Genomic DNA, 15,323 nt, shown 5'->3' on the forward strand with positions numbered 1-15,323 from the left:
CTATCATGAGTGGACAATATACCTTGAATTCAGCTATGCTGATTGAGTGAGATTTATAATTATGTGGGTGTGCTTGTATTTGTCCTATTTCACACATGTACAAGTATGTATTATACACTTGTGAATTTGATTTTTTTTTTTCATATCCCATTCCATGCTGAGAGTGGGTTCACAGTCAGAGTTTGCCATTATCAACGCCAACCATGGAGCAATTAGGGTTAAATGCCTTGCTCTCAAGGGTACATGGACAGATTTTTCACTTTATCAGCTCTGGGATTCAAACTAGTGACATTTCGGTTACTGACCCAAAAATCTGTTAGGCTACCTGCCGCCCTTATTACTTTCAAGTCAGTCAAGTTTATTTGTCATATGCAGAATACACATGGTACACAGTACAATTAAATACTTGCAGGTGTTATGATACTGATGGTTTGTCCAGACTGATGATTTGTATGGTTGTGGCTACCAGTACAGCTCCATCTAGTTGTCGCGTCGGGGATACCAGTTGACAATTATAGAATTTCAGCTAAGCCTTTTCCTAACCTTAATCTCATTCTCCTAACCTGTTACGTTAATTATCCTCATCTGCCACGTTAGTTCTCCTAACCTGTTATGTTAATTATCCTAACATGCCACGTTAATTCTCCTAACCTGCTTTGCAAACAAACCACCAGTGCCGACAAACAATCAGTATCACCATGATGCGACAATAAAAAGAATAAGAGTAAGGAAAAACATATATATTTTTTTAAAGCTCAATGGAATAAAATAAAATATATTTAGCAGAAATATAAATACAAGGAAGGTACTCAAAACAAATTTGCAGTAGGATATTTACTAGCCCCAAGGTTCGCCATTATGCCCTATAAGCTCATTATAAAACTCACCGCCCTGGGTCTGAACTCCTCCCTATGCAACTGGGTTCTAGACTTCCTGACGGGCCGCCCCCAGGTGGTGAACGTAGGAAACCTCCTTACCTCCTCGACACTGATTCTCAGCACAGGGCCCTCACAACGGTGCATCCTCAGTTCCCTCCCGTATTCTCTTTCATACCACGACTGCATGACCTCACATTTCAAACTCCATCATCAAGTTCTCTGACAACACAACAGTAGTAGGCCTGATTACCGACAAGGACGAGACAGCATACAGTTAGGAGGTAGGAACTCGGATGGCGTGGTGCCAGGTAAACAACCTCTCCCTCAACGTTAGAAAAACAAAGATGATTGTGGACTTCAGGAGGAACCAGGCTGGACACGCCCCCATCCTTATCAACGGGGATGCCGTGGAGAAGGTCAGTATATTCAAATTCCTCTGCGTACGCATCTCAGAGAAGCTGAAATGGTATAACTACACGGACACCATGGTGAAGAAGGCACGACAGTGACTTCAACAACCCCCGGCTACTCCCCCTATGAACGTTACCTTTTTTTAAATTACCATTTTCATTACTTTATTTCACTTAAGTCGTGCATGTTGTAGCTCAGAGCCTAAGATTTTCACTGTACCCTTTAACCACACCTGAAACCCTGTACATGTGAGTATTAAAACAATCTCTAAACTCAGTTTTCTCCTATCACAGCCATTAAACTCTAACTGTTTTAAAGTCACCATTGGCCTCATGGTGAAATCCCTGAGCTGTTTCCTTCTTCTCCGGCAACTGATTTAGGAAGGATGCATGTAACTTTGTAGTGACTCGGTGCAATTCATAACCTCACCATCCTCTAAGGGATTTTCAATGTCTGCTTTTTTCTACCAATAGGTGCCCTTCTTTGCGAGGCATTGGAAAATGTCCCTGGTCTTTGGGTTGAATCTTTGTTTGAAATTCACTGCTCGACTGCTTGACCTTTTCATTAAATTGAGTTGAGGAAACCGACCCCTTTGCAGCCTGATAGGAGGATGAAGACAAGTGAATTACCGACTGGGCTGATTGAGTAGACACCAATGATTGTAAGTTTCAACTTTTAATGTCACGTGCACAAGTACAGTGAAATGCCTTTCTGCTGCATGCAAGTAACCAATATATGTAATACTAAAAATAACATAAGGTAGAATAAAAACACAATGAAATTATTGCACAATTCAACACTTTGTTTATTTTTTTTATACCACATAGGCTATACTTCAAAGACTGTATGTATAAAGAATATACTGTAAATACTCTAAACAAGTTAAACTGCTTATTCAAATAGACGGCTTTATGCTGGGCGGATTTGATTATGCTGAGCAGCGGGCCACCAGGCATGATGTAACATCATTGGGCGAAAGCAGGGAGGGATGCACGCCTTCTCAAATCGAACAGTAATCTGCACCACTCGGTCATATTGTCAACAAGGCAGCATGATGCATCGTCCAGAAACATACATCTATTTTTCATAAAATAAATGTTAGAATTGTCTAATTAGTTTTCATTGGGAAGGGCAGATAAAGCGTTTTTATCAAAAGCAATCCCTTTTGCATGGGAAACAGAATCCTAGTGATTACTACACTTGCTTAATTGCGTCACTTTTGTTTTGAGCAGACTTCGCCATGGGCTTTGAACAGGCACCTGGCTCACGACCGGGAGGCGGCCCAGTTCAACATCGAATGCGATCAACTTTCAGCCAATGCAAAACAAGTCTCAACGGGCGCCCTGGCGGGATTAATCAAACCACCTCATGGACATACGTCACAGTGTTTGTGGCGCTTGTCGTTTGGTGAGATTTAGACCCAGTGGCAATGGCGAGATTGAAAATACCCTGTCTGTCTCGTTGAGCTTTGACAGTTTCTTCCTGATAAAGTCAGGTCAGGCAAGGAAGAACGAGTCCCAAATTAGCTGAAAATTCAGCAGGTGGCGTTTTTCCGCTATTTTGCTATTTTGTTTGTATGGAGGTCAATGACAAAAAATGAATAATTTATTTGCTACGTGAGGTTTGTTTTATCGAATAGAAGTTTCGTTATGCTTAAATTGTTAGGAGTTTACTGATATAAGTAGGATATGTGACATCCCAGCAACTTTGAGAAAAAACACTTTATATCGGAGTTGTCTTGAGATGGTTATGCATATTCATGGTATGAGGTTAGTAGTATAGTATCTCTATCCCACTGAATACAGGCAGTTGATGTCAATATTTTAAAAAGGATTACAATAATGAGATGTATCCTCCAATCCAAAGAAAGGATAGGTGGGAGCTATAGGTACGACTCCCATTGTTAGGGCGGAGAGACATGTAATCTTGTCAGTATATCCATAATCTTTGCGTTAAGTTTTATTTGCTATTCTGTGAGAGCCTGTGCACCTGAAAAATATATCGGATTGGAATTTGTCGTATGTGGATCTGCAAAGCAGGACGCTTATCAAGGGGGTTATTTATCTCTGGAGTGGAGCTAGAAGTGAGTGCAGAGGATATAACTGAAGAAGTAGAGGCAGTGTGTAACAGTATAACTTTAGACGGTCCCCTCGCCCATACCCGGGCGCGAACCAGGGACCCTCTGGACACATCAACAACAGTCACCCACGAAGCATCGTTACCCATCACTCCACAAAAGCCGCAGCCCTTGCAGAGCAAGGGGAACCACTACTTCAAGGTCTCAGAGCAAGTGACGTCACCGATTTAAACGTTATTTAGCGCACACCACCGCTGACTAGCTAGCCGTTTCACATCCGTCACAGGTGCACACCGACTGACCCGTATGGTCATCCTTTATTTTGTTATTTGAAGAAGAGTCTCTCCCGTCATACGTACTTTTGGGTGATGTGAGATATCCTGTAAGAGCCTTTGTGCCCAAACCCTTGCAGTATGATAATGTAAACTATTGGGACATGTGTCAAGTGTATGTAGACATGCTGCAATTATGGTGGCGAGCATGCACCAGAATTCATGAAGTGCCCTGTTGAAGGAGGTGAAGGAGACCGAGGTGTCAAGAATAAGGGCTGTCCAGCATGTTTCCTATCCGGAGGCGGTGAGAAGAGTCGAAGAAGGGAGTCATTTTGAAGAAACCATGGTATTGGATTAGAGACATCAATCAGTAAATGTTGCTCACCAAATGGATCCTGACATGTTGCATGTTAAAAAAATGTGAACTTGTTTATTGCATTGGTTATAAACTGCACAGCACAAACAAAGAAGATATCTGAGAAAAAAAGGCATCATTGTGAGTGTTGCTGAACGTTTTTTGGGAGTCAGGGAATTTACAGCAGAGGCTAAATAAGGAATCATGTTGAATGTTCCAGTCCACACAGGCCCCTGAGCCTTATTATCACTGAAGAAGTGGATTATTTTTGTATTTTGTATTTTGTATTATGTCCCGCAATGGAATATTTTTTTTGTTTCAATACCCCGTACAATAGGTGGCAGCAATACACCAATAGGTGTAGTCTGCCGCAAAAGTTAAAAGAAGAAGAATCATTCCTTTCTACAGGTGCAGTTGAAAGAAGAATCGTCATACTGTTCTACAGGTGCATTCGGTAAGGCGTCGGTTCTTTGTTCTTCGAAATTATATTTCAATTTCAATCAGAGTGGGCCACAGTTTCAACAATTACTTAACCGTACTTAGAATTTTGGATTAATCGAAAAGTTTTGATTTGAAAGTGACTGTCGAAATTGGACACTTCACCAGTTTTGAAAACAAATAAGGCTTCATTTGTCGAGAGCCGATATGTTTGTCAGCGGCTTGGTATCGGTGTTTCTCTTCCTTCATGCAACAGGTGAGTGCTCCTTCTGTCGATCAAAACTCTTCTGGTCTTAGATTACGTTTCAATCGGTATATTGTATTGGAAAGACAAACTTGATTATAACTAATGTAAAACTATTACTAAACTACGTTTTTTTGGTAGCATAAGGACCTTTTCATATTAGTAATAAATAACAAATTGCTTATTGATAGCTTTTCTTTTATAGGGTTAGTGTTCCCACATGGACTTTTCTCAATGTTACAGCGCTTGTTTACAGAATACTAAGGGAAGATGAAGGCTGCTACCTGGGCTAATTAACGTTCGCTGTCTAGCTTGATTAGAACACATTTGTGTAAACTAAAAAATAAATAAGCTGTGTAGGAAGTGTAGTTCACACGAAGCCAACTTTGGGCGCTGAAAATCCTTCTCTCCGTGGGGTTTTCGATTGCCTGGAATCGAAAACTCCCATTGCATTGAATTCTACCTCGGGCAAAAATGTATTTTGGATCAGAAAAGTTTCCTCTACCTTTTTGCCTGTACTGTCTTCCGTTGTCGGACCCCAGTAAGATTAGCTGTCGCTAATGGGGATCCTAATACATCAAATCAAGCCAGCATGTTGAATAAAATGACATATAAACATGTTCTACCGGTTGTTACCGCTGTTGGTCATTCTGACGGTAGGAATGTGAGACTCTATCCACAGGAAAGTATACCGGTATTCAACATTATGGCTTGTTGAGTACCTGTGAGGGAACTTTTTTTTAAATATCCGAAGACACTTTTTTTTGGTTCCCAGGCAAGTTTTTTTTTTTTTTATTAATATGCAACTGAATTGTTTACTTTGCTGTCATAACCATTGAGTAATGAATGGAAGATTACTTTTTCAGAGTTGTGGACACAACAAGAATTTTGTGCATTTTAAGTATGGCTACCATGGTGCAGGTGCATTCATCTCTTTAATTATGTGTTGGAGATGATAAAATAATTTAACACATTGGGATCAATAAAGTAATACTCTCTTCTCTTTAGATTGTCTAAAATGACAGTGCAACACTGGCTTCAAATAAACCAGCCCTCAGGACTATTAGCTTAGTTTCAAGAGTTGAATGAAATATTGGTCTAGAAGGCCTTTAACCATTCCTAAAATCTGTGCAAGGGGACCTATACTTTCCACCTGTTATGTGGTTATTGCTTTACCTTGGAAACCCTAGCTCTGCCTCCCCACCTCTGAAACTCACACGACAAGCAAACAAGAGAATTCTCTGGTTTCATTTTACACACTGTAGACTTAGTTCCCATGCTTTTATCTGGACAAATAATTGATCTAAATGGGCAAACCAAACTCGGTTCACACAGTCACCACTGATACCTTCAGATAAAAGCTGATGAATTGAGATTGATAGATGTTGAGATTGCTTTTTAACTGAGCAGCGCAGTGGGAGCTCTACTGTACAAGCTGTACCCTGGACATAAAATATCCTCTTTAATACAACTTTGCAGATGCAGTAGTGTGTAGAACTGAGCTAAGCTATCCTGTCCTCCATGTACCTGATGAGGCCCATACCAATGTTCCCTCTGTTTTGACACTGAGCAAATTTCAGGTTTGCTGAGCGCAAACTTGAATGTTGTGAGTTCTGTGCAACTTCCAGTGCACGTTTACTGTGAACACAGGCTGTACTCACTTTTTAAGTTTCAGAGAGTGATCAAGTAGGCTACTGTGGCTATTTGATCATAATGGAGGCCTACCATCAAACAATGGAGAAAATGCATCCCATAACATGTTAACATGTAAATAGCTATCATTCAGCCTACAGTAGCAGCCATTGTGTGGTATTCAATGTAGGCCTACATTCCATGAGTCTATAAAAAACAAAAAAACATGCAGGGCTTGGCATTAACCTGTTTATCCACTTGTCCTTCAGACAAGGAGGTGGATGAAAATGTTTGATGCAAGAAACCACTTCAAAAAAATCAAATGCATTATTATTCCCATACCAATATTACAGCTAATTAGGGCCGGGTAATATGGACAAAATATCATATCACGGTAATTTTCAGATTTTGATGGTATGACTGTTTTTGAAAAAGTTTTGCCCTAGGTTGGCAACACATACATTCTAAGTGATTTCAATGGTACTTTCTCCATTCTATTGCCAATATATCATGGCTAAGGGCTGTTCTTACACAACGCGGAGTGCCTGGATACAGCCCTTAGCTGTGGTATATTTGCCATATACCTCAAACCCACGAGGTCCCTTATTGCTATTAGTAACTGTCTACCAACGTGATTAGAGCAGTAAAAATGCATGTTTTGTCATACCTGTGGTCTGATATCATGGCAGTCAGGGCTCGACCCACCCAGTTTATGTTCAATTCATCTACAACCAAAAACTATTTTCATAAATTTCTGCATTTCCTGCTCTGAGGTCATTTCCACACTGCCATGTGGGGCTGCACGATATGGGCAAACAATCTAGGCCTTTTTTTTTTTTTTTTTACCAAATGTTGCAATTGTGATTTTAGTTGCGATTTTTAGAGCAAAACACTTGGGTGTACTGTTTGATTCCATTTCCATGACTCCATGTTCTAATTCTATAGTTAAAATATCATAGTGGGCACTTTGAATTGTGTTTGACATGACAACGAAGAAAGGCCAAGGAGGAGTTATTGTGACTGTGTAGGAACCAAAGTGTGGATAAATGTTTCTTAGGGGACCTTGTTATCTTTGGCTATATTTTGTTTTCTCTTTGCTACTTCATGTAGCAGAAATTGTATTCATGTTGCGAACATTCATGCTTTTGCGTATTGCTCTTTGATTTAGAAGCACAAACAACATTCTGATTTAGGTCTACACCATCACTGGTATTATCAGGCTGTATAGCTAATTACGTTCGCGCAGACTCTATACATTTATTAGCTGGCTAACTAGTGACAAGCATTAGCCACTAACACAATTTAGGCCCAACTTGCTAAGAAAAGACGAGCTAGTTTGCAGAAGTAAGAAACAAACTAATAGTGTAACTATAAAATGCTAGTGGGTTTATATTAAGAAGCAATGTGAAAACGGCATAGTTGTCATCATTGTTGCTTGTGCTGCATTGACCATGCAGACTCCCTCAAGATGACGCCGACAGACATGGAAGCTGTGCTTCTAGCTCCTAAGCAATTTTGCAGTTTAATTTTTTTGAAATGTTAGTCCAGAATGTTTCTTTTTGTATTCGTAGTGGACTTCAAGGCAGAGTATATTACTTGCTAATGTTCAGTCCCTGGACAATGAAGTAGATGAGCTCAGGGCAAGGATCTCCTTCCAGAGAGACATCAGGGACTGTAACATACTGTTTCACGGAATCATGGCTCTCTCTGGATATACTTTCACCATCCATACAGCCACCTGGGTTCAGTACATTGTGCAGACAGGAATAAATAGTTATCTGGGAAGAAGAAAGGCAGTGGTGTATGTTTCATGATTAACTACTCATGGTGTGATTGTGATAATGTTTCGGAATTCAAGTCCATTTGTTTACCTTACCTAGAATATCGACGTATTATCTCCCAAGATAATTATTTTGTTAGTCACAGCCAGGTATATTTCCCCCAAGCTGAAACCACTACGGTCCTCAAGGTACTACACTGGACTTTGTACAAACTGGAAACCACATAGTGGGGCAAAAAAGTATTTAGTCAGCCACCAATTGTGCAAGTTCTCCCACTTAAAAAGATGAGGCCTGTAATTTAGCATAGGTACACTTCAACTATGACAGACAAAATGAGAAAAAATATCCAGAAAATCACATTGTAGGATTTTACATTTATTTGCAAATTATGGTGGAAAATAATCTTGTTATTGACCAAATACTTATCTCAATACTTTGTTATATACCCTTTGTTGGCAATGACAGAGGTCAAACGTTTTCTGTAAGTCGTCACAAGGTTTTCTCACACTGTTGCTGGTATTTTGGCCCATTCCTCCATGCAGATCTCCTCTAGAGCAGTGATGTTTTGGGGCTGTTGCTGGGCAACACGGACTTTCAACTCCCTCCAAAGATTTTCTATGGGGTTGAGATCTGGAGACTGGCTAGGCCACTCCAGGACCTTGAAATGCTTCTTACGAAGCCACTCCTTCGTTGCCCGGGTGGTGTGTTTGGGATCATTGTCATGCTGAAAGACCCAGCCATGTTACATCTTCAATGCCCTTGCTGATGGAAGGAGGTTTTCACTCAATCTCACGATACATGGCCCCATTCATTCTTTCCTTTACACGGATCAGTCGTCCTGGTCCCTTTGCAGAAAAACAGCCCCAAAGCATGTTTCCACACCCATGCTTCACAGTAGGTATGGTGTTCTTTGGATGCAACTCAGCATTCTTTGTCCTCCAAACACAACGAGTTGAGTTAACAAAAAGTTATATTTTGGTTTCATCAGACCATATGACATTCTCCCAATCTTCTTCTGGATCATCCAAATGCTCTCTAGCAAACTTCAGACAGGCCTGGACATGTACTGGCTTAAGCAGGGGGACACATCTGGCACTGCAGGATTTGAGTCCTTGGCGGCGTAGTGTGTTACTGATGGTAGGCTTTGTTACTTTGGTCCCAGCTCTCTGCAGGTCATTCACTAGGTCCCCCCCGTGTGGTTCTGGGATTTTTGCTCACTGTTCTTGTGATCATTTTGACCACATGGGGTGCGATCTTGCTTGGAGCCCCAGATCGGGAGATTATCAGTGGTCTTGTATGTCTTCCATTTCCTAACAATTGCTCCCACAGTTGATTTCTTCAAACCAAGCTGCTTACCTATTGCAGATTCAGTCTTCCCAGCCTGGTGCAGTTCTACAAATTTTTTTTTCTGGTGTCCTTTGACAGCCTTTTGGTCTTGGCCGTAGTGGAGTTTGGAATGTGACTGAGGTTGTGGACAGGTGTCTTTTATACTGATAACAAGTTCAAACAGGTGCCATTAATACAGGTAACGAGTGGAGGACAGAGGAGCCTCTTAATTAAAGAGGTCTCTTAATTACAGGTCTTTAGAGAGCCAGAAATCTTGCTTGTTTGTAGGTGACCAAATACTTATTTTCCACCATAATTTGCAAATAAATTCATAAAAAATCCTACAATGTGATTTTTCTGGACTTTTTTTTTCTCATTTTGTCTTTCATAGTTGAAGTGTACCTATGCTAAATTACAGGCCTCATCTTTTTAAGTGGGAGAACTTGCACAATTGGTGGCTGACTAAATACTTTTTTGCCCCACTGTATCCTGATGATGCATTTATTGTAGCTGGGGATTTTAACAATGCAAATTTGAGGAAAATGCTAATGAAGTTCTATCAACACATTTGCCTGTAGTACTCACGCTTCAACTCAAGACCATTGTTACTCTCCCTTCTGGCATGGCTACAAGGCCCTCTCCTCCACTCCCTTTGGGCAAATCAGATCATGACTCCATTTGGCTCCTTCCCTTCCTATAGGCTAAAACTCAAAAAGAAGTAGCCATGCTAAGGTATTTTCAATGCTGGTCTGACCAATAGGAATCCATGCTTCAAGATTGTTTTGATCACTCTGACTGGGATATGTTCCAGTTAGCCTCGGAGAATAACATTGACATATACACGATGACTGAGTTCATCAGGAAGTGTATAGGGGATGTTGTTCACACTGACTAAAACCTACCCAAACCAAAATCTGTGGATAGATGACTGTTTGCTCAACTTAAAGCGCAAACCACCACATTAAAGGTTAAATATATATTCAAAAGATGTACCACTGCAAGGTGATTTGGAATATGGTTAAAATACAAACTGTGTAGTTCCCTGCGTAAAGCAATCAATGTCACTACAAAGGAAGTGGAGTCGCAATTCAATGCCTCAAACATGATGTATGTGGCAGGGTCTACAGACAGTCGCGGGATTACAAAGGGAAAAACAATCACGTGGTGGACAGTCTTGCTCCTGGACAAGCTAAACACTTCGCCCGCGTTGAGGTTAAGTGCCGCCACCGCGCCCTGATCCCAAGGTCTGTGGGCTCTTCTCCGTGGTCGACGTGAGTAAGACATTTAAGCGTGTTAACCCTCGCAAGGCTGCCAGCCCAGATGCCATCCCTAGCCACATCCTAAGAACATGCGCAGACCAGTCTGCTCTCCCTCTTGCTTCAATATGTCCACCATTGTTCCTGTACCCAATAAAGCAAAGGTAACTGAACTAAATGACTATTGCCTTGTAGAACTCACTTCTGTCATCATGAAATGCTTTGAGACTAGTCAAGGATCATATCACCTCCACCTTACCTGACACCCTAGACCCACTTCAATTTGCGTACCGCCCAAATAGATCCAAAAAGGATGCAATCGCACTGCACACAACCTCTGCCCTGCTGATCCTCAACACAGGGGCCCCATAAGGGTGTTTGCTCAGCCCCCTCCTGTACTCCATGTTCACCCATCACTGTGTGGTCACGCATGCCTCCAACTCAATAATTTCAGTTTGGGGATGACAACAGTAGTAGGCCTGACTATAACAATGACTAGATGGCCTAAAGGGAGGAGGTGAGGGCCTTTGCAGAATGGTGCCAGGAGAATAAATAACCTCTCCTGCAATGTCAACAAAACAAAGGAGCTGATCATGGACTTCAGGAGCCTGAAGAGGGAGCAAGCCCCTATACACATTGACGGGACTGCAGTAGAAAAGGTGAAGAGCTTAAAGTTCCCACGGCGTACACATCACTGACGATCTGAAATGGTCCACCTAGTGTTGTGGATAGGGGTGTGTAGTCCAACCACACTGCGCTACAGCGCCTCTTCAACCTCAGGAGATTGATAATTTCTTGGCCCTTAAGATCCTCACTAACTAAGCTTATTCAAGCTAGTCTCAAAATAAAATTCTGCTGCTTTTTGAGAGGGAAAAAAAAGCTCTACTCAACCTTTTTCAAAGATGTCTAGTAATGTGACTGACCGGCTCAAAATGGTCTTATGTAGCAACCTTTTTTAACATCGGATAAAAGTAAACTTGGAGCTGAAAAAATGGTATCATGCACTACATTGGAGGAACAATGGGAAAATTATTCTGCTTTGAAAAGTTGATAAACTTGTAAACTCACTTTTGAGAAAATAGCCTTTGAATATTTTGGTACTACTACTGGAGAGCCCTTTGTCTACTTCCATTCAGTATTGTTCACACCCTCTTATGCTTTAGCCCCACCCATCTAGTTAAGGGTTGATCCAAGCGTTCTGCACTTACAGCAGTCAAGCTAAATGCTAGCTACTTCCAGACAAATGAGAGAACAGCTCACTGAACATTACTTGCCCTAGCAGTTCTGGTTAGGCTGTTTTCATGTTATCCAGAGTGTTGGTGACTAACTGTGCTGTCAGGTTGTAATTTTGTAAATTCAGAGCGTTTCGCTCTCGGAGCGGCCTAGTGGAAGCTCAGGCTGACCAGTAGGGTTGCTCCGATCGTTCTCACAGCTTGGGTGCTTGACCATTGTTCACTGGCTAGCTACTTCCAGACACATGAGAGAACATCCTACTCTGACAATTTTACTCGCCCTAGCAGAGCTGGTTAGGCTGTTTTCATGTTATCCAGAGCGTTGGTGACTAACTGCTGCTGGCAACAATTATTTATTTTTTTGCCGACGTTTACTGACACCAGCCATATTCAACCGGTGTTGAGCGTTCGTAAATTCATCAGTTATTCTGCGCTCTGGCACACAGACGAGTGCTATGAAATTGGAGTAGATGGCCAGACTGAATTTACGAACGCACCCGAAATTGTTACTTTCATAATGGAGTCTTTTTAAGACATGTAGCTAGCTAAACAATTACCCATGATCACAACTCATAACATTACTACACTGCATGAATCTGCAGGTAGCTAATCGACCAGGATCAATGTTAACATTCGGCTAGAACTAGCCAAGCAAATGGCTGAGATTTGAATAATTAGATCATACACGTAATGTTAACAAGCCAGCCAGCTAGCTAACATTAACTAGCTAATAGCATTTTTTTACTTGAAATTAAACCGCTTTCTGTCAATTCGAAACGTGTAATATCTGAATGTCTTACCTGGTATACATCATGGATGGATGCGTCTCCGGTCGGATGCCATGGTTGCCCTTAGTTTGCAGATGTAATCCGGAGACCGGTGTTTTCTCAACTCGTTAGCTATTATACTCCTAGTTTCCTGAAACTCACAAATGTAGATGTTTTGTGCTCTTGAAAGGAAGCAATCACTCCCATGTTGCTGACTACAAATTATCTATACAGAACAAAATTATAAACGCAACATGTGAAGTGTTGGTCCTGTTTATATTTTTTTTGTTCAGGAGCTGAAATAAAACATCACAGTATGGAACATTTCTGGATAGACAAAAAGCTTATTTCTGCCATTATGTGCACAGATTTGTTTACAAATCTGTTAGCGTTGCACATGTCAGCTGTTTGTGCACCTGCCCGCAATGGCTAATAACCATCCACAACCACAGACTATTTGTGAAAATCTGAGGCCCGCACAGACAGACTGCATAACAATTTTTTTTCCGATGGAGTTTGTTTTGCCTGATTGTAGTTGTTTCTGTTTATTTCTGGCTTTGTTAGTCAACTTGTCTATAATTAGATACATGTAGCTTCTCCTTTGTCATGTTGCCATTGAAGAGTAAAAAAAAAAGAAAAACCTTGCTCAACAGTATAATGTAATAGAATGCGTCTATCTAGTTTACATCGGTAAAGTTCTCATCTTTTGTGGAACAATGACGTTTATGGACTAGGGAGAAAATACAATAAAGCAATAGTATTTCAACCACAAAATATGTATCAGCTTTTATGAAGAAGACAGCACCTCTACATATTTTATATAACTGAGCATTGCATTCTCAAGAAGCACAGACGTGTGCATTTGTATCATTTTCTGCAGGAGTTAAGGCTGTAGCTCTATTCGCAAGGGACTAGTGTTACTAGACTGTTATGTATTTATTGCCCCAAAATGTCTGTTATTCCAAAGTATGTTTCACATGGGATACATATTTTAATTCATGAAAATAAAACATCTATTTAAATGACAGTTATGATGGAATCCTTGGTTTTTGTCCAGTTTAACTCAAGCTTGGTTCACACATTTCTAAACCATACCAAACCATCTTTGGTGTCGTGTCGCTATAATATTTATGACCATAATCATTAGGATATTTTAATGATCCGCAGTAGAAGACGTCCTAAATGCCTTCAGATGTGAGCTTAACTGCTAACTTGCACTTGATATGTGTTTTTAGGCTATGGATGAAAGTGAACTTGTTCCAAACGTGTATCTCAGTTGTATGCTGCATTGCGATTTATACAGTGCTTTCGGAGTATTCAGACCCCTTGTTCCACATTTTGTTAAATTTATAGCCCTATTCTAAAATGGATTCATTTGCGTTTTACTGGGTGGCTTCCGTCTGTCTACTCTACCATAAAGGCCTGATTTTTGTGGAGTGCTACAGAGATGGTTGTCCTTCTGGAAGAGTCTCCCATCTCCACAAAGGAGCTCTGTCAGTGACGATCTGATATTTTGTCACCTCCCTGACCAATTCCCTTCTCCCCTGATTGCTCAGTTTGGCCTAGGCGACCAGGCCGGGCAGTCTTGGTCTTTCCAAACTTCTTCCATTTTATGAATGATGGATGCCACTGTTTTTGGGGACCTTCAATACAGCAGAAATGTTTTGGTCCCCTTCCCCAGATCTGTGCCTTGACACAATCCTGCCTCAGAGCTCTACAAACGATGCTTTCGATCTCATGGCTTGGTTTTTACTCTGACATGCACTGTCAACTGTGGGACCTTGTTTTTATTTAGGTGTGTGTGTGTGCTTTTCCAAATGTCCAATCAATTGAATTGAACTCAGGTGGATTCAAAGTTGTAGAAACATATCAAGGATGATCAATGGGAACAGGATGCACCTGCGCTCAATTTCGAGTGTTTACTACCTACCGCAGTTCTTAATGAGAACTTGTTCATACCTGGTTAGATTTTATTTTTTTGAAGCGGTTTTCAATTGGCATCTCTCCCCCTGTTCAGTTCCAGGTGGGGACTGGATTAGGTGTGAACAGTGCAGGAGGTGGGCTCATGAGTTGTGCTCTAAAAACATTTCATGAAATACAGTGTGGCAAACAAATATTTAGTCAGCCACCAATTATGCAAGTTCTCCCACTTAAAGATGAGGCTTGTAATTTTCATCATAGGTACACTTCAACTATGACAGACAAAATGAGAAAAAAATCCAGAAAATCACTGTAGGATTTTTAATTAATTTATTTGCAAATTATGGTGGAAAATAAGTATTTGGTCACCTACAAACAAGCAAGATTTCTGGCTCTCTACAGACCTTTAATTAAGAGACCTCTTTAATTAAGAGGCTCCTCTGTCCTCCACTCGTTACCTGTATTAATGGCACCTGTTTAAACTTGTTATCAGTATAAAAGACACCTGTCCACAACCTCAAACAGTCACACTCCAAACTCCACTATGGCCAAGACCAAAGAGCTGTCAAAGGACACCAGAAACAAAATTGAAGACCTGCACCAGGCTGGGAAGACTGAATCTGCAATAGGTAAGCAGCTTGGTTTGAAGAAATCAACTGTGGGAGCAATTGTTAGGAAATGGAAGACGTACAAGACCACTGATAATCTCCCTCGATCTGGGGCTCCACGCAAGA

General features: G+C 41.0%; 1 protein-coding gene across 1 annotated transcript in view; it reads left to right on the plus strand.

Moving 5' to 3' along the window:
- The first annotated feature begins 3,915 nt into the window (after positions 1-3,915).
- f11r.1 (F11 receptor, tandem duplicate 1) overlaps positions 3,916-15,323 on the plus strand; it is a 40,035-nt gene continuing 28,627 nt past the window's right edge. Inside the window, exon 1 of the mRNA XM_021618972.3 lies at positions 3,916-4,687. Within this exon, the coding sequence (XP_021474647.1) occupies positions 4,639-4,687 (49 nt within the window). The 5' untranslated portion in view covers positions 3,916-4,638. The remainder of the gene's footprint in view (positions 4,688-15,323) is intronic.

Source organism: Oncorhynchus mykiss, chromosome 10 (assembly GCF_057628025.1).
Source record: "Oncorhynchus mykiss isolate SJ-2025 chromosome 10, ASM5762802v1, whole genome shotgun sequence".
NCBI lineage: Eukaryota > Metazoa > Chordata > Actinopteri > Salmoniformes > Salmonidae > Oncorhynchus > Oncorhynchus mykiss.